The sequence below is a fragment of the Equus caballus genome, chromosome 1, assembly GCF_041296265.1.
Source record: "Equus caballus isolate H_3958 breed thoroughbred chromosome 1, TB-T2T, whole genome shotgun sequence".
Lineage (NCBI taxonomy): Eukaryota > Metazoa > Chordata > Mammalia > Perissodactyla > Equidae > Equus > Equus caballus.
In genome coordinates this window covers 34,810,401-34,831,548 of record NC_091684.1, presented here as the reverse complement: position 1 = coordinate 34,831,548, position 21,148 = coordinate 34,810,401, and the positions used below count along the sequence as shown (strand labels likewise).

Below are 21,148 nucleotides of genomic sequence, written 5' to 3'. Positions count from 1 at the left end.
GTAAGTGTGCAACAGAGCAGTTAAGTGACTTCTCTAAGATCACACCATTTTCTTTTAGGCATAATGCACAACATGTCAGCTCAGCCTAAGTAAAATTGTGATGTTTGGTTATGATTCATCTACCATAAAACCAATCATTTTGTCATTCCCCCAAAAATTACCTGGTCAGTTAGAATGCGAACTGAAGCATCAAACACTTCTACCCTAGATAGTGTTGCCTGGCAACATTTGTGGTCCCAGACATTCTCCCTATTTGAAGGAGATATTCTCTTCCTTCCCAAATGCAGAAATTTCTGCCAACAAATGTGATGAAGTCGTCGCTAAGTGTTGATTGAATGATGATACTTGTGTGTAATGGAATACTTTCAAGAAGGGCCTGGAAGTCCATTTAGTGTCATGGGTATGCTTTAGGGAAGTTACAAAAGTACTTTATGAACACTGGGCTTTGGAGTTTAGTGGAAAAAACACTGGACAAGGTCAATGGGATTGAATTCCAGTTCTGTATTCTGGACATGTATTTTCCTGTCTGTCATTAAAGGGCTCAGCCATCTTTTTGACATATTCACTCCATGACACTAAGTTCGGGGCAGCACTGTAGCATTTACAGATTCACTTCACAGCTTGGTGCATATATAGATTTGGACTTTTTGGAGAAACAGAGCATAAATGATTCCTCAGGAAGGAAGAATCTTGGCCTCACCTGCATCCATGGAGAGCTCAGAATCTTGAAATTTTCATCAAAGACTTTCATTATGTTTAGAAAATTCTGATCTTTATAATCAAAACGATTCTGGAATATGATGGAGCAGATCACATTGCAGGGAGCACAGCCCAGGATAAAAGTGGGGTCACAGGGTGAAGCTAAAGAATCAGAAGCAATTTTAAAACACCATCAAAATATATGTATGAAACCACTTGTCTTTGAGATAACAGGTAAAGATAATTTTAGACACTCTAAATCAAAATCTTACCAACAAATTCCTTAACAGCAAAATATTCAACATGCATAAAATCAACACATCACTTTTACCGTAACTTATGTAGACCATTTCAACATAGCTAATTAAATAATGTGATTTTTTTTAACATTTATTCACATCCATTGCCTTTATTTGTACCCTTTTCAGCCAAAGTGCCTGTTAATTGGGAGGGAAAAAGAAAAAAACATTTAAAGAGGCCATTTTATATCATTTGATATCCTTTAAAAACTAAAGTTATCAGTGCTGAAAGAATTATTATAAGATGGATTTTTTTGTCTAAATTAAAAAGAAAATGAGAAATTTTTATATCAAGCATAAATCCCATGCAAACAAAAATGGTAAATGGATAAAAGGGGTTCTTTTATTTTTTCATTTTAATGTTAAAAAACAATCCCTCCTTAGGAAGTAAATTTCCAGTATTTCCAATCACCATCAAAAAATAATTTATTTGGGCAGCTGCCCTATGGAGATTTCTGGGATATTTTTCTGTATAGCCAGCCACAGAACAGGATATTTTAATAAATTTTAAATTTTTTCCATCATGTAAATCAAGTTTATCATGTTTCTGGTAAAGAAATTACACTAAAGAAAAAGTTTTCTTTTTTGATAGGGAATCCATAAAATAAAATTGTTGCAATCAAATTATCAATAAAATATCATTATATGTAAAAAGATTCAAAATTCACATCTATAGCTGTAATTAAAGATGACTTGAATCAAAAGTATTGTGGTTGAGTGCCAACAGGAAGATGGTAGACTAGGAAGTCTTAGCCTTTGTTCCCCATAGAAACACTGATTAAGTAGTGATAAACGGACTAAAACTACTTTATGAGATTTTCAGAATCCAATTAAGAAGTTGCAGTACCATAAGTGAGCACAAAGCTGACAACAGCCACATTAAAACTGGTAAGAAGAACAATTTCACTCTACCTGCATTACCACCTCCCCCAAGGTGGCACAACTAAATGCTGGTAAAGAATGCCCCAGGTTGTGATCAGTCCATCACAGGAAAGAGAAGGATGGAGCATGCACCCCATGTACCAGCCTGAGGGACTAGTATCTGTCTTATTTCACGTGGAATGCTGACAGAACTGGCAGAGTCTGGATGCCTGGGACCACTGAGAGTAAAGGAAAGCAGAGGGTAGTGGTTTGCAGTGGCCAGCATGGCTTGGCAGGATCTACAGATGGTGCAGAACATTAGGCCTTTCCTTCAAGGGGAAAGGAAGAGAAGTGGAGCATGCATAAAGTGTTCTGGCCTTTTGGAGGGCTACCAAAGAGACTGATATCTGTCTCATCTAAATCAGGGCACTAAAGGGAAGCTTAACACCTTTGGATGCCACTGAGAAAAAGGTGAGTGGGCAGCTTGTTTCTCTTGAACCAGGGAACTTGCAGTACTGCAGACACATACAACAAAGGGAACAAGAGATTATCAGCGCCTGAGAAAGAACTTGGGAAGCCTCTTTAATTACGAAACTGTATGCACAGGCCCAGAGAAGTTGCATCTACCAAAAGAAGAAGGCTTCAGAGGACCCCCAAATCTCTAGCCTGGATAACTGGTGAGAATTTTGCCCTACACAAAGCCAATCTATAAAGACTGGAAGAGGTGGCTATTTTTTCAAATTCATGAATCCCAACACAAAGTTATGAAATGCACAAAGAAGCAGGAAACATGGCTCAAACAAAAGTACAAAATAAGTCTCCAGAAAATGAACAAAATGAAATGGAGTAACATCACTTACCTCAACAAAGAATTTTTTAAACAGTGATAAAGATGCTTTATGAGCTCAAGAAAATGATGCATGAACAAAATGAGCACATCAACAAAGTTATACAGCACAAAGAAAAAGAACTATACAGCTGAAATCTGGGGGCTGAAGCACACAATAACTTACCTAAAGACTTTACTAGAGACTTTCAACAGCATACTTGATCAAGTAGAAAAAAGAATCAGCAAATTTAAGGACAGGTCATTTGATATTATTCAATCAGAGGAACAAAAAGAAAAAAGAATGAAGAAGAATAAAGAAAAACTAAGGGACTTATGGGACAATACGAGGATCTATATAAGCATTATGGCAGAACAGAGAGAGAAAGGAGCAGACAGATTATTTGAAGAAATAATGGTAGAAAACTTTCCGTATCTGGGGGAAAAAATTAAGAGCCAGATTCAAGAAAGCCAACCGACTCTAAGTAGGATGAACAAAAGAAAACACAGTGAGACTATTATAATCAAATTTTCAAAAGTCAAAGACAAAAAGAGAATTTTGGTAGCAGCAAGATAAAATTGGTTTGTCACAAATAAGAGGACCACCACAAGACTATTAGACTTCTCAGTGGAAAACTTGCAGGCCAGAGAGAAGTGGAATGATATATTCAGAGTGTAGAAAGAAAAATGTTGCCAACCAAGAAGACTTATCTGGCAAACCAATTCTTCAAAACTTAAGGACAAATAAAGATTTCCCCAGATAAAGAAAAGCTGAGAGAGTTCATCACCACTAGACATGTCTTAAAAAAAAATACTAGAGTCCTAAAAGTTGAAATAATAGGACACTGAACAGCACCACAAAAGCATATGAAAGTACAGAGTCTGTTGATATAAGCAAAAATTTGGACAAAAACAGAATATTGTAATAATGTAGACGTGGTGTATAAACCACTATTGATTCTGATATAGAAGGTAAAAGACAAAAGTATAAAAATAGCCCTAACTATTAAATATGTTAATGGACACAATATAAAAAGGTATTTTTTATCAAAATGGTGAAATAGTAGTTTTCTATCACCTTCCCCTCAAAGAACACCAATTTTGACAATCAAGTATTAATGATAGTGCCTTTGTGGAAGCCTGGAAGTCCAGCAGAGAACTTCCAATACCATTGTAGTAAAAGCAAAAAATCCACTGAAGAGGGTAAAAGGAACACTTTCACTTTACCTGCATCACCCCTACCACAAGTGGCACAGATCAGTGCCCAGAGCGACCTTCTGCGTCCATGATTTCTTCCGTGGGAGAAAATGAAAATTTGTGCTTGAGGGAAAAGCTTCCCTGGGTGTGCAGGATGCTGACAAAGAGATTCACTTCCTTCTCACCCTGTCAAGAAAACTAAGGCATACTACACAACAGGAGGGCAAGAAGTGGATGGGAGAACTTCAGCCAGGGCTTTCAAAGGGCAACAGAGGGAAGCAGATCCTATTAACAGCTTCAAGGACTCCATTAGGAAGCTTGTCAATGAGCCATGGGGGCACCTCACCTGTGGATTATCCCAGTGGACCGATGGGCACTTCCAACACTCTGTGCACCTCACCTACGCACACATGCAAAACTACGGCTGGCTCTCTGTGCATGCCTCCAAGGCAACAAGAGTGAGCCTTTGCAGACAGCTTGTGAGCATGCACAGAAAACCAGCACAACTCTGTGGGATTTGGAGAATCCACACAAACTTGAGCATTTAGCACCACCCCAGGGAAAGCAAGCAACTGGGAAGCAGTCAGCACTTTGCTTGGCTTGTCAGGATCAAGAGGCATATAGTCTTAAGAATTATCCCCCAAGAGGGAACAAGAAGTGTGCAGCAGGTGTCGCCATAGAAAATGTCTGAGAAAGCCTCATAATGCCTAAGAGGGCTGACAGAAGCTATTTCTCTCCCAAATCCCATCATTAAAGACAGAGGAGGTAACTACTTCTTCAAATGTGAAGACAGCAATGCAAGACTTCAAGGAAAATGAAAAATTAAAGAAACCTGACACCACTAAAGGAACACAATAATTTTCCAGAGCTGACCCAAAAAATTGGAGATTTGCATTTTGCCCAAAAGAGAATTCGAAATAATTGTTTTCAGGAAGTTCTTTGAGCTACAAGAAAACACAGAAAGACAATTCAACAAAATTAGGAAAACAATATGTGAACAAAATGATAAGTTTAACAGAGAGATAGAAATCAAAAAAGGTTTCAGAGCTGAATAATACTATCAATGAAATGAAAAATGTAATAGAGAGGATAAAAAGAGAATGGATCAAGCAGAAGAAAGAACCTGTGAAGTAGTACGCAGATCATTTGAAATTATCCAGTCAGGGAAGAGCAAAGAAAAGAGAACAAAAAGAGTGAAGAAAGCCTATGTGAGCTATGAGATATGACTTAGAGAAACAATCTACACAATAATAGAGTCCCAGAAGGAGAACAGAGGGAGAGACGGGGCAGAAAACTTCTTTAGAGTAATTGTGCCTGAGAACTTCCCAAATATGGGCAGAGGTTCAACCTCCAACTTCATGAAGCTCAGAGATCCCACCAAAATTTTACCCCAAAATGATCATCACCAAGACACATTATAATAAAACTGTCTAAAAACTAAGACAGAATTTCAAAAGCAGCAGGAGAAAAAAATATCTCATATGCAAAGGAGCCTCCATAAAGCTATCAGCAGATTTCTCAGTAAAAACCTTGCAGGTCAGGAAGAGGGGGATGATATATTAAAACTATTAAAAGAAAAAAAACTACCAACCAAGAATACTTTACCTGGAAAAGTTTTCCTCCAGATATTGAGAGATAAAGACTTTCCCCCCAAAAAAAGTAGATGGGGGAGTTCATCACCACTAAACTTGCCTTATAAAGTTAAACACACATCTGCCACATTACCCAACAATCCCACTCCTAAGTATTTATCCTACAGAAATGAAAATTTATGTTCATATAATGAATGCTTATAGCAGCTCCATTTATTTATAATTACTCAAAACTGGAAACGTCCAAGTGTCTTTCAATAGATGAATACATAACAAGTTGTAGTACTTCCAGACAATGGAATAGTCCTTTAGTAGATAAATGCATAAACAAACTGTAGTACTTCCAGACAATCGAATACTACTGAACATTAAAAAGGAATAAACTATTGATATTTGCAACAACGTGGCATTATGCTCAGTAAAAGAAGCCTGTATCAGAAGGCTACATACTGTATGACAACATTTATAGTCATGCACCACATAACGTCATTTTAGTCAACAACGAATCACATGTATGAAGGTGTTCTCATAAGAGTAGTACCATATAGCCTAGGTGTGTAGTAGGTTATACCATCTAGGTTTGTGTGAGTACACTCTATGACGTTTGCACAGCAATGAAATTGCCTAATGGTGCATTTCTTGAAACATATCCCAATCATTAAGCAATGAACGACTATATATGACATTCTGGAAAAGGCAGGTCCACAACAATGAAGAGCAGATGAGTTGTTGCCAGCGATTAGGAGTGGAAGAGATTTGACTACAACGGAGCAGCTCAAACAAGATTTTTGGGGTGATGGAATTGTTCTATATTCTGATTGTGGTGGTAGTAGCATGAATCTATAAATGCAATAAAACTCATAGAGCTGAACACACACAGAAAATGTCAATTATACTGCACATTAATGTTTTAAATTATAATAAAAATGTATTTTCCATAATTACCATTAAAATATGCAAATGTATGGCAAGGATATTCACTGCAGCCTATAGCCACAAATTGGAAACAATACAAAGTTCATGAATAAGTGCATGGCTAAATGATGGTTCATATATATAATGAAATATTTTAAGTATGCATGGAATTATGTTCTTGATAAAATAGGTGAGGAAAAGAAGACGCAGAACAGTATTTATGATTTCATTTTTTCCAAAATATAAAGGTAAACCTAGAAGTCATACAGTAAATGGATAACAGTGATACCTCTGGCTAATGAAATTGCCAGGCTTAGAGATCAGGGCTGGGTTGAGGAAGAAGGCAGATGTTCATTTACTGCTTTACATACTTAGTATTGTATTTCTTTTGTAATTTTAAAATAAATATTTTTTATTTACACAAAAAATGAATAAAGAAAGATATCAAATAAACAGTGTAACTTTACATCTCAAGGAACTAGAAAAAGAAGAACAAACTAAGCCTAAAGTTAGAAGGAAGGAAATAAAGATCAGAACAGAAATAAATGAAAGAGACACCAGAAAAACAATAGGAAAAAAATCAATGAAATTACGGCTGGTTTTTGGAAAATGTAAACAAAATTGACAAACATTTAACTAGGCTAAGAAAAAAGAGAGAAGACTCAAATAATTAAAATCAGAAATGAAAGAGGATATATTACAACCGACACCACAGAAATGGAAAACAAATTGGAAAAGACTATGATGGACAATTATACACCAACAAATCGGATAATTTAGAAGAAATGGATAAATTCCTAGAAACATACAACCTACCAGCACTGAATCATGAAGAAATAGAAAATCTGAACAGACGAATAATGAGTATTGTACTTGAATCAGTAATCAAACCTTCCAACAAATAAAAGGCCAGAACCACATGGTTTCACTGGTGAATTCTATCAAAAATTTAAAGATCGGCAAACATTGCCAATCCTTCTCAAACTCTGTAAAAATACTGAAGAGGGGCCAGCCTGGTGGTATGGTGGTTGAGTTCATGCACCCTGCTTCAGTGGCCCAGGGCTCATAGTTTCAAATGCCAGGCACTACCTACACATCACTCATCAAGCCATGATATGGCAGTGTCCCACATACAAAATAGAGGAATATTGGCACAGATGTTAGCTCAGGGACAATCTTGCTCAAGGAAAAAGAGGAAGATTGGCAATAGATTTTAGCTCAGGGCCAATCTTCCTCACACACACAAAAAAATACTGAGTAGGAAGGAACATTCCCAAACTCATTTCATGAAGCCAGCATTTTCCTGATACCAAAGCATATAAGGACACTTCAAGAACAGAAAATTGCAGGCAAAAATTTCTGATGAATAAAGATGCAAAATTCTCAACAAAATACAAGCCAACCAAATTTAACAGCAGATTAAAGGATCATATACTTTGATCAAGTTGGATTTATCCCTGGGATGCAAAGATGGTTCAACATAAGCAAATCTATACATGTGTTACACCACATTAATAGAATGAAAAATAAAAATCAGATGATCATCTCAATAGATGCAGAAAAAGTATTTGAAAAAATTCAACATCCTTTCATGATAAAGGCACTTCTATACTCCTTTACTTAACATAGAAAAGATCATATATGACAAACCCACAGCTAACATCATACTCAAAGGTGAAAGGATGGAAGCTTTTCCTCTAAGATCAGGAACAATATCAGGGTGCCTATTCTCACCACTCCTATTCAACATAGTGCTGGAAATCCTAGCCAGAGAAATCAGGCAAGAAAAAGAAATAAAATGTATTCAAAGGAAAAAGAAGAAGCAAAATTGTCTTGTTTGCAGATGCTATGATCTTATAGCATAGAAAACCCTAAAGACTCCACCAAAAACTGTTATAACTAATGAATAAAGATAGTAAAGTTGCAGAATACAAAATCAACATACAAAAATCAGTTGTTTAGAGGCAGGCCTGGGGGTATAGTGGTTAAGTTCGATGTGCTTTACTTCAGCAGGGGCCGAAGTTCACAGGTTCGGATCCTAGGTGTGAACATACACCACATCAAGCCATGCTGTGGTGGCAACTCACATACAAAATAGAGGAAGATGGGCACAGATGTTAGCTCAGGGTGAATCGTCCTCACCAAAAAAAGAAATCACTTCTGTTTCTATACACTAACAACAAACTCTCTGAAAATAAATAAAGAAAACAACTTAATTTTAAAGAGAAACAAAAACAATAAAATACTTAGGAATAAATTTAACCACGGAATTGAAAGATCTGTAAACCAATATCTCATAAGACATTGATGAAAATAATGAAGACACAAACATGGATCAGAAAAATTAATATTTTTAAATGTACATACTTCCCAAAGCCTTCTATACATTTAATGCAATCCCTATCAAAATTCTAATGTATTTTTTAAGGAAATTTTAAAAATGATCCTAAAATTCATATGGAACCACAAGGGATGCAGAATACCCAAAGCAATCTTGAGAAAGAAGAGAAAAGTTGAAGGCATTAAACTACACGTTTTCAAATTATACTATAAAGCTATAGTAATCAAAACAGTATAGTACTGGAATAAAAATGATGCATCGACCAGTGGAACATAATTGAGGTCCAGAAACAGACCCACACATGTCCCATCAACTAATATTTGACAAGGGAGCCAGGAATACTTAATGGAGAATGGATAGTCTCTTCAATAAACGGTGCAGGGAAAACTGGATATTCACACGCAAAAGAATGAAACAGAACCCCTATCATACACCACTCACAAAACTTAACTCAAAATGGACTAAAGACTTAAATGTAAAATCTGAAACCATAAAAATCCTAAAAGGAAACAGCTCCTTGACATGGTCTTGACAATGATTTTTTGGATATGCACCAAACGCACAAGCAATAAAAGCAAAATGAAACAAAGGAGACTACATCAAACTATAAAAGTTTCTGCACAGGAAAATAAATGATCAACAAAATAAAAAAGCAACCTAGGAAATGGGAAAAAAATTTGCAAGACATATATCTGATATGGGGTTAACATCAAAAATATGTAAAGAACTCATACAACTCAACAGAAAAAGGAGATCTGATTAAAAATGAACATAGGAACTGAAGAGACATTTTTCCAAAGAAGATATACAAATGGGCAACAGGTACATGAAAAGTTGCTCAACATCACTAATTGTCAGGGAAATTCAAATCAAAACCACAATAAGATATCACCTCAAACCTGTTAGAATGGCTATCATCAAAAAGTCAAAAGATAAGTGTTGGCAAGGATGTGGAGAAAAGGGAACCCTTATGTACTGTTGATGGAAATGGAAATTGGAACAACTAAGGAAAACAGCAAGGAGGTTCCTCAAAAAATTGAAAATAGGATTATCACATGACCCAGTAATCATACTTCTGGGTATGTATCCAAAGAAAATGAAAGCAGGATGTTGAAGAGATTTCTGCACTCCCGTGTTTATTGCAACATTATTCACAATAGCCAAGATATGAAAACACCCTAAGTGTCCATCAGTGAATAATGAATGAAGAACATGTGATTACATATTTACACACACACACACACACACACAGAGCAATACTATTCAGCCATGAAAAAGAAAGAAATCCTCTCATTTGCTTCAACATGGATTCAACATTGGGGGCATTATGCTAAGTGAAATAAATCAGATAGAGAAAGACAAATATTGTATGATATCTGATATCACTTATAGATGGAATCTAAAAATGCTAAATTATAGACACAGAGGGTAGAAGAGTGGTTTCCACGGCCTTGGGGTTGGTGGAAATGGGGAGATGTTGGTCAAAGAGTACACACTTCCATTTAGGAGAATGGATAGATCTGGGGATCTAATGCACAACATTGTGATTACAGTTATCACCACTGTATTGTATACTTGAAAGCTGCTAAGAAAGTAGATCTGAAATGTTCTCCCAGGAAATGGTAATTGTGTGACCTAATGGAAGTGTTAGTCAATACCGTGGTGGTAGTCCTATTGCAATACATGAGTGTATCAAATCAACACATGTACACCTTAAACTTACACAATGTAATATATCAACTATATCTCAATAAAGCTGGGGGGGGGAATATTGAGTGTAGACCACATCCTTTCAAAAAGGTTGATTTTTTTTTATCCTGTATATGTAGGTATAGTTACAGACACAGTGTAGGGAAAATGTGTGCTTCATAGGAAAGCTATGCATCATCTATAACTCCCCCTTTTGCTTTAGCTGACTGATGCTATGGGAGCTATCTTTTCAACTTTGTAAATTATCAACAACTGATAGCAGTGCAAAATAATTCCTGTCTATAGATATACAAATTCTGTTCTGTCCAGTAGAGGTTCAACTGACTTTTCAAGATAGTTTTGTCTTCATTTGCACATTCACATCAATATTCCTTCACCTTAAATAAGATTGCACTTTTTGACTCTTCTCTTTTGAACTGGTTGTAACACCTGACTGATTTCCTCATTAATGAGTTAAATAATGTATTTAACTTGTGTTCATTTAAAAAATAGAAGACATACAAATGGTCAACAGGTATATGAAAAGATGCTCAACATCACTAATTATTAGGAAATGCAAATCAAAGCAATGAGATATCACCTCACAGCTGTTAAGATGGCTATTATCAAAAAAAAAAAATAAAGGAAAAGAGTTGGAGAGAGTGTGGAGAAATTGAACCCTTGGACACAGTTGGTAGAATGTAAAGTGGTTCAATTTATGGAAAACAGTATGGAGTTTCCTCAAAAAATTAAAAGTCAAATTACCATATGACCCAGCAATCCCTCTTCTGGGTATTTATCCAAAATAACTGAAATCAGGATCCCAAAGAGATATTTGCACTTCCATGTTCCAATATTGTAACATAATTCACAATAGCCAAGAAGTAGAAACAACCTAAATGTCCATCAGTGATGAATGGATAAAGCAAATTTAGTAAATACATACTCTGGAATATCATTCAGCCATAAAAATCAAAGAAGTCTTGACATATGCTATAACATGGATGAACCTTGAGGACATTTTGCTAAGTGAAATAAGTCAATCACAGAAGGACAAATACTGCATAATTTCACTTATATGAAAGGTCTAAAGTAGTCAGCCTCGTAGAAACAGAAAGTAGAATGCTGACTGCCAGAGCCTGAGGGAAGAGGAAACGGAGAGTCACAGTTCAATGAGTAGAGTATCAGTCACGCAAGATGAAAAGTTCTAGAGACCTGTTGTCCACAGGGTGATTATAGTTAACGATAATGAGCACTTAATAATTTGTTAAGAGGGTAGATTTCATGCAATGAGGTTTTTTACTACAAATTTTTTTAAAGCTTTGGGGAGAAATGGTAGGACATGGAATACAAGGAAATATGTTTAGTTAGTGGCTTCTATGCCAGACTCCTTTAAAGGTTCCAGGACTCTAACTGTTAAAACAACTTTTATTTTAGCTAGATTGGTAAAGAGTAATTTTGGAAGTCTTGGGGATTTCTTAGTGTGTATGTGATTCACAGGTAGAATCTGAGTCTCAGGCTTTCCTTTCATTTCATACGGAAGAAAGAATTAAAAACAGTAATTTGCACAAGCCAAAAATCAGAGTCATTGTGACAAGCACTCTACAGGTAATTACACCTGGCAGTGGTAGGTAAATAATTACTGTACCATGAATTTGTTACTAAAATCCAATAAAGATGGGGCAAAGTTTAGCAAACTGAAAACAGAGCCAAATTTCACTTAAAGAACACAGGGTATGTAGTTATTGATAATGGTTGAAATCTAGTCAAATAAAACATATTGTTTTGAAGAAGAATGTAGCATGTGAAGAAGTACAATGTAGCATATATTTATTCAAAATATATAAATCAATACAGTGAGTAGTAACAACAAATAATTAATGCTGACATTTAAAAAGTAGTACTGTCTTTACAGAGGAATCATAATTGATGAGAAGTGCACTAAAATTTGCATAAGCGATTAAAACCATAGATGGCACTATTATTGGCCAGAAATGCAGGCATGGACCCTGGAAGAAACTCTCAGACGTGTCTGTGAAGCTGAATATGTAAATATAGTCCATGTAAGTAAAAGTATTTGTCACTTGTTTCATGCTCCATGAGATGAGGTCACTCCCACCATGTTCACTTGACAACTGTTCCCTGGTGAAATGCTCTGGAAGAGGTAAACCAAATTCATGCTATAGGAAAAACATTGTTCTTCAACTCTTTCAGAAAATGACTCAAAACTGTTTTCATGATTTATGATTTGAAAGCAAACAGAGCTCAGGAAAAACTAGGATTAAATGACCTTTTATACACACATAGTATGCACAATCATGGGTATACACACACAACAAACACACTATATGCAACAACAGATACACAAAAACTCTTCTTCTTGCACATGAGGGCTGGTAGCCACTATGCATAACGAAAGATTTGGTCACCCAGGAAATGTTTCCAAGGACATGATTAGAAAGGAGAACAGCTTGTTAAGGTCAGAGTTACAGAGCACAGAATCACCTACCATTGGTTTTTCTCAACTCCTCCACAAGGCAACGGGCTTCCTCTTGAACTCGGTCCTCAATACTCCTCTTCCCCATCCCGAAATTTCGCAGAGTCATGAGGGAGAAGCGCCGGATCTCTTTCCACCTCTTTCCATTGCTGGAAATGATTCCTACCAGGAGGAGAAACAGAAAGTCAGAAGGAGATCCTAGGCAAATGGGAGGAAGCTGACACTTGACAGCCTTACAGCTAGTCCAAGATTTGCTAAGGAGCTCTAAAAATTCCTGTTTTCCATCCTCCCCACCCCCATTATCAATGCTGAACATGTGCACGTGCACACCTACCATGTCCTTTATTAACTCTTTCAGTCACTGGGAAACGGCCTCTCCCGGAAAACTCCTCCCCCAGATCAATCAGGGCTTCCTTCACTGCTTCATATCCATGCAGCACCACAGTGGGCTTCATGCCAAAATACAGAGTAAACACAGGGCCATAGACTTTTGAAAGCTGGGAAAGGAGATGCAAATAATATCAAAAGAAGTCACTGCTTGATACTAAATTGTGCCTGATTCAGAATGATATTATCATTCTATTTTTATGGGGTTTTTTTCTGCCCCACACAGCCTAAACCATTTCTGAATTTAATACATGGATATGAGGTGATTTTTATAGCTGCCATTTATGAATGGCCTGTGGTGTGCCGGGCAATGGCCTAATTGGTACACAGATTACAATTAATCCTCATATCAGCACCTTCAGCAGGTTTATTTGCTCCACTTACCAATAACAAAACTGAGGTCAGAGATTTTCAATTCATTTACAACGTCCCACAGTTACTATAGAGAAGATCCAAAATTGAACCTTTTTTTATTTGACCTCTGATCCAAACCTCAATGCCCACCTTTGGACCAATAACCAGCTGACTATTTCAGGATCACCAGTAGAGCTCTTCCCATGGGAATTCTGATTCAGTAGTCCAATGATGAATACTAGAAATCTGTATTTTGAAAAATTATTTACATTATTTTAATGCCCAGCCCTGTTTGTAATCCACTGGTATTACTAACACAGAAAGAGAGTGAGCATCTCATAGGCAGTGCAAGGACAGGCAATATCTCATGGAGGAACTACTTCTTCCACCCTGAAGTATTCACAGGGTACAGACAGCAGCTTTGTGCAGAATGCAAATCAATGCTGTTATCACCAATTAGGCCTTGACTAATTACTTCTTTCTTTCATTCACCCATGCTGGTGCTGAACCCATAGCCATTTCCTTGACATCAAGTACAATTTGCTTCTTCAGAGAAGTTTAATTATCATGGCTATCTGAGCAAGGCACACAGCTTATGTAGTAGATGATTTGAGAAATGAAATATCTTAACTACAAAACACTTCCCTTACCACTTACCTTCAGCTGGAAACAGAAAATGGCTACAAAGGAAAGAAGAGAAACAACACTCCTGGCTTTTGCCACTTTATTATTTTGATTCTACCATACAAAAACCTAAATGTTTCTCTATTCACAAAACACATTATTTCACTCCACTATTTATGATAGTAATAGACCAGAAAAGGCAAAAGAAATAAAATTTATAGGAAGTAATTTGCTTTACAATGACCTAGTTTAATTGCATGCCCCCAAGAATGTATTTTCTTTTTAAAATTGGCTTTAATTGGCAAAAATGGTGGGGTGAGCTGACCCGGGATTCTCTCCCCTCCAAAATACAACAAAAGATTGGAAGAACTGAATTTCAGAGAATAAACATAATGCCAGCTCGTTAGAGACCTACAATACCAAGAAGGCGGAGATCATAAACCTTGCAGACGTCCTAGGAGGCGCTGGAACGGTAGGAGAGAACATCGCTCCCTCCCCTAGAGTCTGCGATTGCTGCGGCGTGGGTCGGGAAGGAGCAGGGGAGGGGCCGCGTGACCGGGGGATCATCCAGGACTCCTGCCGCTGAGTCAGTGGAGACCTGCTGATGGGGGGAAAGCTTCCGTCCGCGGGGACCCTATAAATCAAGGGCCTTGGGAGACCAGAGAACAGAACTGATCTGAACCCAGACCGGCGCGTGTGAGTAACAGCCCCTCCCCCCTAACAAAGCCAGTGGGCGCAGCCATCTTGCCCCCAGGTGGAGAGCTAACACACCGCTCTCGACCCCCATCTAGTGGCGACAGGCTGTAACTGCAACTGAATTCTACCACCATGAGAAAAAACCGCTCCTCTACCATCCAGCAATTTATAAGAGCCCCAGACCAGAAGGAAAACAATAAAAACACGGAATTAAGTCCTGAGGACTTGGAATTAGGTAAACTAAGTGATAATGAATTCAGAGCAGCTATAATCAAAACTCAATGAGGTAGAGAGAAAGATAGAGAAACAAGCCGAGTTCTGGAGTTACTTCACAAAAGAGATTGAAATCATAAAGAAGAATCAAACAGAATTACTTGAGATGAAAAACACAATGGACCAGATAAAACAGAATGCAGATTCCCTGAATGCCCGTGTAGACAACGTAGAGGAGAAAATTAGCATAATCGAAGATAGACAGGCTGAATGGTGCCAGACAGAGGAAGAAAGAGAACTAAGAATTTAAAAAAATGAGGAAAATCTCCGAGAGATAATGGATTCAATGAGGAGTAAGAACATAAGGATCACAGGAATTCCTGAGAATATGGAAAAGGAAAATGGAGCAGAAAGTGTGCTTAATGAAATTATTGAAGAGAATTTCCCAAATCTAGGGATCAACAGAGAAATGTGTGTAGAGGAGGGTTTTAGATCTCCTAGATTTGTCAATGTAAAAAGACCCACCGCACGGCACATAATAGTAAAGTTGGCAAATAGGAATGATAAGGAAAGAATACTCAGGGAAGTAAGAAAAAAAAAGAGAATAACCTATAAAGGAGCCCCTATCAGACTGTCAGCGGATTTCTCTACAGAAACCCTACAAGCTAGGAGAGAATGGAGTGATATATTCAAAGCTTTAAAGGATAAAAACCTTCAGCCAAGAATACTCTATCCAGCAAGAATTTCCTTCAGATATGAGGGAGAAATTAAATCTTTTCCACACAAACAAAAGTTAAGGGAATTTGTAACTAAAAGCCCTCCATTACAAGAAATCCTCAAGAAGGCTCTCATACTTGAAAAAAGAAAAAAGGGAGAAAGGGGACACAAGCCACAGACTAGGGAGACTGATGGATAGAACCAGAACAGGATAGCAAATAGTCAACTATAGCTTTAGGGTAAAAATAAGGAAACTACCAAAACAAGGACGATCTTAGCACTCTAACTACAAATTAATAAGACGAGTTGGAATAAAAAATGAAAATAATTATTTAGGAGGGGAAGACCAAAGGGTCTAAATCAGTATTGGTCGAGTAAGTAAGAGACCACCAGAGAATACACTATATTATACACGAGATTCTAAATGCAAACTTCAAGGTAGACACTAAAATAAAGTACAGAACAGAGTCACAAATCATAGATAAGGAAAAATCTAAGAAACCCAGCATAAGAAATTGCAGTATTAAATGGGTAGTCTAAAGCACACAGGAAAAGAAACACAGGAAAACAAGATAATGAGCGACAGATTGACAGCATTAGGTCCACATGCATCAATAATCACTCTCAATGTGAACGGATTGAACTCTCCAATAAAAAGACACAGAGTGGCAAAATGGATTAAAGAACAAGATCCAACAATTTGTTGCCTCCAGGAAACACACCTCAGCCCCAAGGACAAACACAGACTCAGGGTGAAGGGGTGGAGGACAATACTTCAAGCAAATAGCAAGGAAAAAAAGGCAGGTGTTGCAATTCTCATATCAGACCAAGTGGATTTCAAAATAAGACAGGTAAAGAGAGACACAGAGGGACAATATATAATGATCAAAGGGACACTTCATCAAGAAGAAATAACGCTTATAAATATCTATGCACCCAAAATAGGAGCACCAAGATTCATAAAGCAACTATTAACAGACCTAAAGGAAGATGTTAAAAACAACACAATAATAGTAGGGGACCTCAACACCCCACTCACATCAATGGACAGATCATCCAGACAGAAAATCAACAAGGAAATAGTGGAGCTGAATGAAAAACTAAAACAATTGGACTTAATAGACATATATAGATCACTCCACCCTGAAGGAGCTGAATACACATTCTCAAGTGCACATGGAACATTCTCTAGGATAGACCATATGTTGGGAAACAAGGCAAGCCTCTACAAATTTAAAAAAATTGAAATAATAACAAGCATCTTCTCAGATCATAGTGCTATAAGGCTAGAAATTAATTACAAGAAAAAAGCTGAGAAAGGCACAAAGATGTGGAGACTAAACAACACACTACTGAACAAGCAATGGATCATTGAAGAAATTAAAGAAGAAATTAAAAAATACCTGGAAACAAATGAAAATGATAGCATGCCATACCAACTCATATAGGATACAGCAAAAGCTGTATTAAGAGGAAAATTCATCGCAATACAGGCACATCTTAACAAACAAGAAAAATCCCAAATAAGCAACCTTGAAGCACACCTAACTGAACTAGAGAAAAAAGAACAAATGAAGCCCAAAGTCAGCAGAAGGAGAGAAATAATAAAAATCAGAGGAGAAATAAATACTATTGAAACGAAAAAGGCAGTAGAAAGGATCAATGAGACAAAGGGCCGGTTTTTTGAGAAGATAAATAAAATTGACAAACCACTAGCCAGACTTACAAAGAAAAAAAGGGAGAAAGCTCAAATAAACAAAATCAGAAATGAACGAGGGGAAATAACAACAGACTCTGCAGAAATGCAACAGATTATACGAGAATACTACAAAAAACTATATGCCAACAGAATGGATAACCTAGAGGAAATGGATAAATTCCTGGACTCCTACAATCTCCCAAAGCTCGCTCAAGAAGAGGCAGACAATTTGAACAGACCAATCACAAGGAAAGAGATTGAAACAGCAATCAAAAGCATCCCAAAGAATAAAACCCCAGGACCAGATGGCTTTCCTGGGGAATTCTACCAAACTTTCAGAGAGGATTTAATACCTATCCTTTTCAAGCTATTCCAAAAAATTAGGGAAGATGGAACACTTCCTAACACATTCTATGAGGCCAACATCACGCTGATACCAAAACCTGACAAGGACACCACGAAAAAAGAGAACTACAGGCCAATATCACTGATGAACATAGATGCAAAAATTCTCAACAAAATTTTGGCAACCAGAATTCAGCAATTCATCAAAAGAATCATACATCAGGATCAGGTGGGATTCATACCAGGGACACAGGGATGCTTCAACATCCGCAAATCAATCAACGTGATACACCACATCAACAAACTGAGGAATAAAAACCACATGATCATCTCAATAGATGCAGAGAAGGCATTTGACAAGATCCAACAGCCATTTATGATAAAAACTCTGAACAAAATGGGCATAGAAGGAAACTACCTCAACATAATAAAGGCCATATACGACAAACCCATAGCCAACGTCATACTCAATGGGCAAAAACTGAACCCCATCCCCCTGAAAACAGGAACAAGACAAGGATGCCCTCTATCACCACTCTTATTTAAAATAGTACTGGAGGTCCTGGCCAGAGCAATCAGGCAAGAAAAAGGAATAAAAGGAATCCAAATAGGGAGCGAAGAAGTGAAACTCTCACTGTTTGCAGACGACATGATCTTATATATAGAAAACCCCAAAGAATCCATTGGAAAACTGTTAGAAGTAATCAACAACTACAGCAAAGTTGCAGGGTATAAAATCAATTTGCATAAATCAGTAGCATTTCTATACTCCAGTAATGAACCAACAGAAAAAGAACTCAAGAATACAATACCATTCACAATCGCAACAAAAAGAATAAAATACCTTGGGGTAAATTTAACTAAGGAAGTGAAGGACTTATATAATGAAAATTACAAGGCCTTTCTGAGAGAATTGGATGACGACATAAGGAGATGGAAAGACATTCCATGTACATGGATTGGAAGAATAAACATAGTTAAAATGTCTATTCTACCTAAAGCAATCTACAGATTCAACGCCATCCCAATCAGAATCCCAATGACATTCTTTACAGAATTAGAACAAAGAATCCTAAAATTCATATGGGGCAACAAAAGACCCTGAATTGCTAAAGCAATCCTGAGAAAAAAGAACAAAACGGGAGGCATCACAATCCCTGACTTCAAAACATACTACAAAGCTACAGTAATCAAAACAGCATGGTACTGGTACAAAAACAGGTGCACAGATCAATGGAACCGAATTGAAAGCCCAGAAATAAAACCACACATCTATGGACAGCTTATCTTTGACAAAGGAGCTGAGGGCATACAATGGAGAAAAGAAAGTCTTTTCAACAAATGGTGCTGGGAAAACTGGAAAGCCACATGTAAAAGAATGAAAATGGACCATTCTTTTTCACCATTCACCAAAATAAACTCAAAATGGATTAAAGACCTAAAGGTGAGACCTGAAACCATAAGGCTTCTGGAAGAAAACGTAGGCAGTACACTCTTTGACATCAGTATTAAAAGGATCTTTTCGGACACCATGCCTTCTCAGAGAAGGGAAACAATAGAAAGAATAAACAAATGGGACTTCATCAGATTAAAGAGCTTCTTCAAGGCAAATGAAAACAGGATTGAAACAAAAAAACAACCCACTAACTGGGAAAAAAATATTTGCAAGTCATATATCTGACAAAGGCTTAATATCCTTAATATATAAAGAACTCTCGCAACTCAACCACAAAACATCAAACAACCCAATCAAAAAATGGGCTGGAGACATGAACAGACATTTCTCCAAAGAAGATATACTGATGGCCAATAGGCACATGAAAAGATGCTCATCATCACTGATCATCAGGGAAATGCAAATCAAAAATCAAAACTACACTAAGATATCACCTTACACCCGTGAGAATGACAAAAATATCTAAAACTAATAGCAACAAATGTTGGAGAGGTTGCGGAGAAAAAGGAACCCTCATACACTGCTGGTGGGAATGCAAACTGGTGCAGCCACTATGGAAAACAATATGGAGATTCCTCAAAAAACTAAAAATAGAACTACCATACGATCCAGCCATCCCACTACTGGGTATTTATCCAAAGAGCCTGAAGTCAGCAATCCCAAAAGTCCTGTGCACCCCAATGTTTATTGCAGCACTGTTTACAATAGCCAAGACGTGGAAGCAACCTAAGTGCCCATCAACAGACGAATGGATAAAGAAGATGTGGTACATATATACAATGGAATACCACTCAGCTGCAAAACAGAACAAAATCATTCCATTTGCAATAACATGGATGGACCTTGAGAGAATTATGTTAAGTGAAATAAGCCAGCGAGAGAAAGATAATCTGTGTATGACTCCACTCATATGAGGAATTTAAAACTATGGACCAAGAACAGTTTATTGGATACCAGGGGAAAGGTGGGGTGGGGGTGGGCACAAAGGGTGAAGTGGTGCACCTACAACATGACTGACAAACATTAATGTACAATTGAAATTTCACAAGATTGTAACCTATCAATAACTCAATAAAAAAAATGAAAAAAAAATTGGCTTTAATTTACTTACCCTTTGAAAGCCACTTGAGGAACATAAAACATACTTACATTACTTAAGGATTTGCTGATGTTCTTAACATCTAACTGTAGGATATTTCCAATAATAGGGAGAGGAGTGGGGCCAGGTGGGAGCTTCCCTTTCCTGGAGCTCTCTTTCCAGAGTAAAAGGAGAAGTAAACAGGAGAGACAGAGCCCCAGAACCACAACCAGATCCATTCTCTCTTCCTACTCAGACAATTGTGATCCTGAAATCCAAAGGTTTTATAATACCCCATGTTAATTCGACTTGTGACTCTTTTGCCTACAAATCGATGTCAGCTAGATCAGCTCCAATCTCTTCTCAGTGGACTTTGGCCTATTGATAAAGGTAAAAATAGAATAATCTTTGACCATGTCCTCCTTTTTTTCCAATGCTCCACCATGGAGATTCTGGCTTAATTGGTTATGAATGGGGCCCAGGTATTGGTAATTATGTTAAGAATACACCAGAGATGATTTCAATATGCAGCCAGGATTAAGAAATACTGAACTAAATTATTTGATCCAAAAATTGCTCAACATTCTAGATTCTCAGATTGATGACCTGTTGGGAATTTATGACTTTGTATTGTATTGCAGTATATTCTGTGGCTTTTATAAA

The 21,148-nt window shown here is 37.2% G+C and overlaps 1 protein-coding gene across 2 annotated transcripts in view; it reads right to left on the bottom strand.

Annotated features, from left to right (window-relative positions):
- CYP2C92 (cytochrome P450 2C92) overlaps window positions 1–21,148 on the bottom strand; it is a 78,342-nt gene that overhangs the window by 21,446 nt on the left and 35,748 nt on the right. Inside the window, 4 exon segments of one of the 2 annotated variants that reach the window (NM_001101652.1) lie at window positions 701–861; window positions 12,929–13,078; window positions 13,251–13,413; window positions 20,557–20,729. In NM_001101652.1, the coding sequence (NP_001095122.1) occupies window positions 701–861; window positions 12,929–13,078; window positions 13,251–13,413; window positions 20,557–20,724 (642 nt within the window). In that variant the 5' untranslated portion in view covers window positions 20,725–20,729. 2 annotated transcript variants of the gene reach the window in all.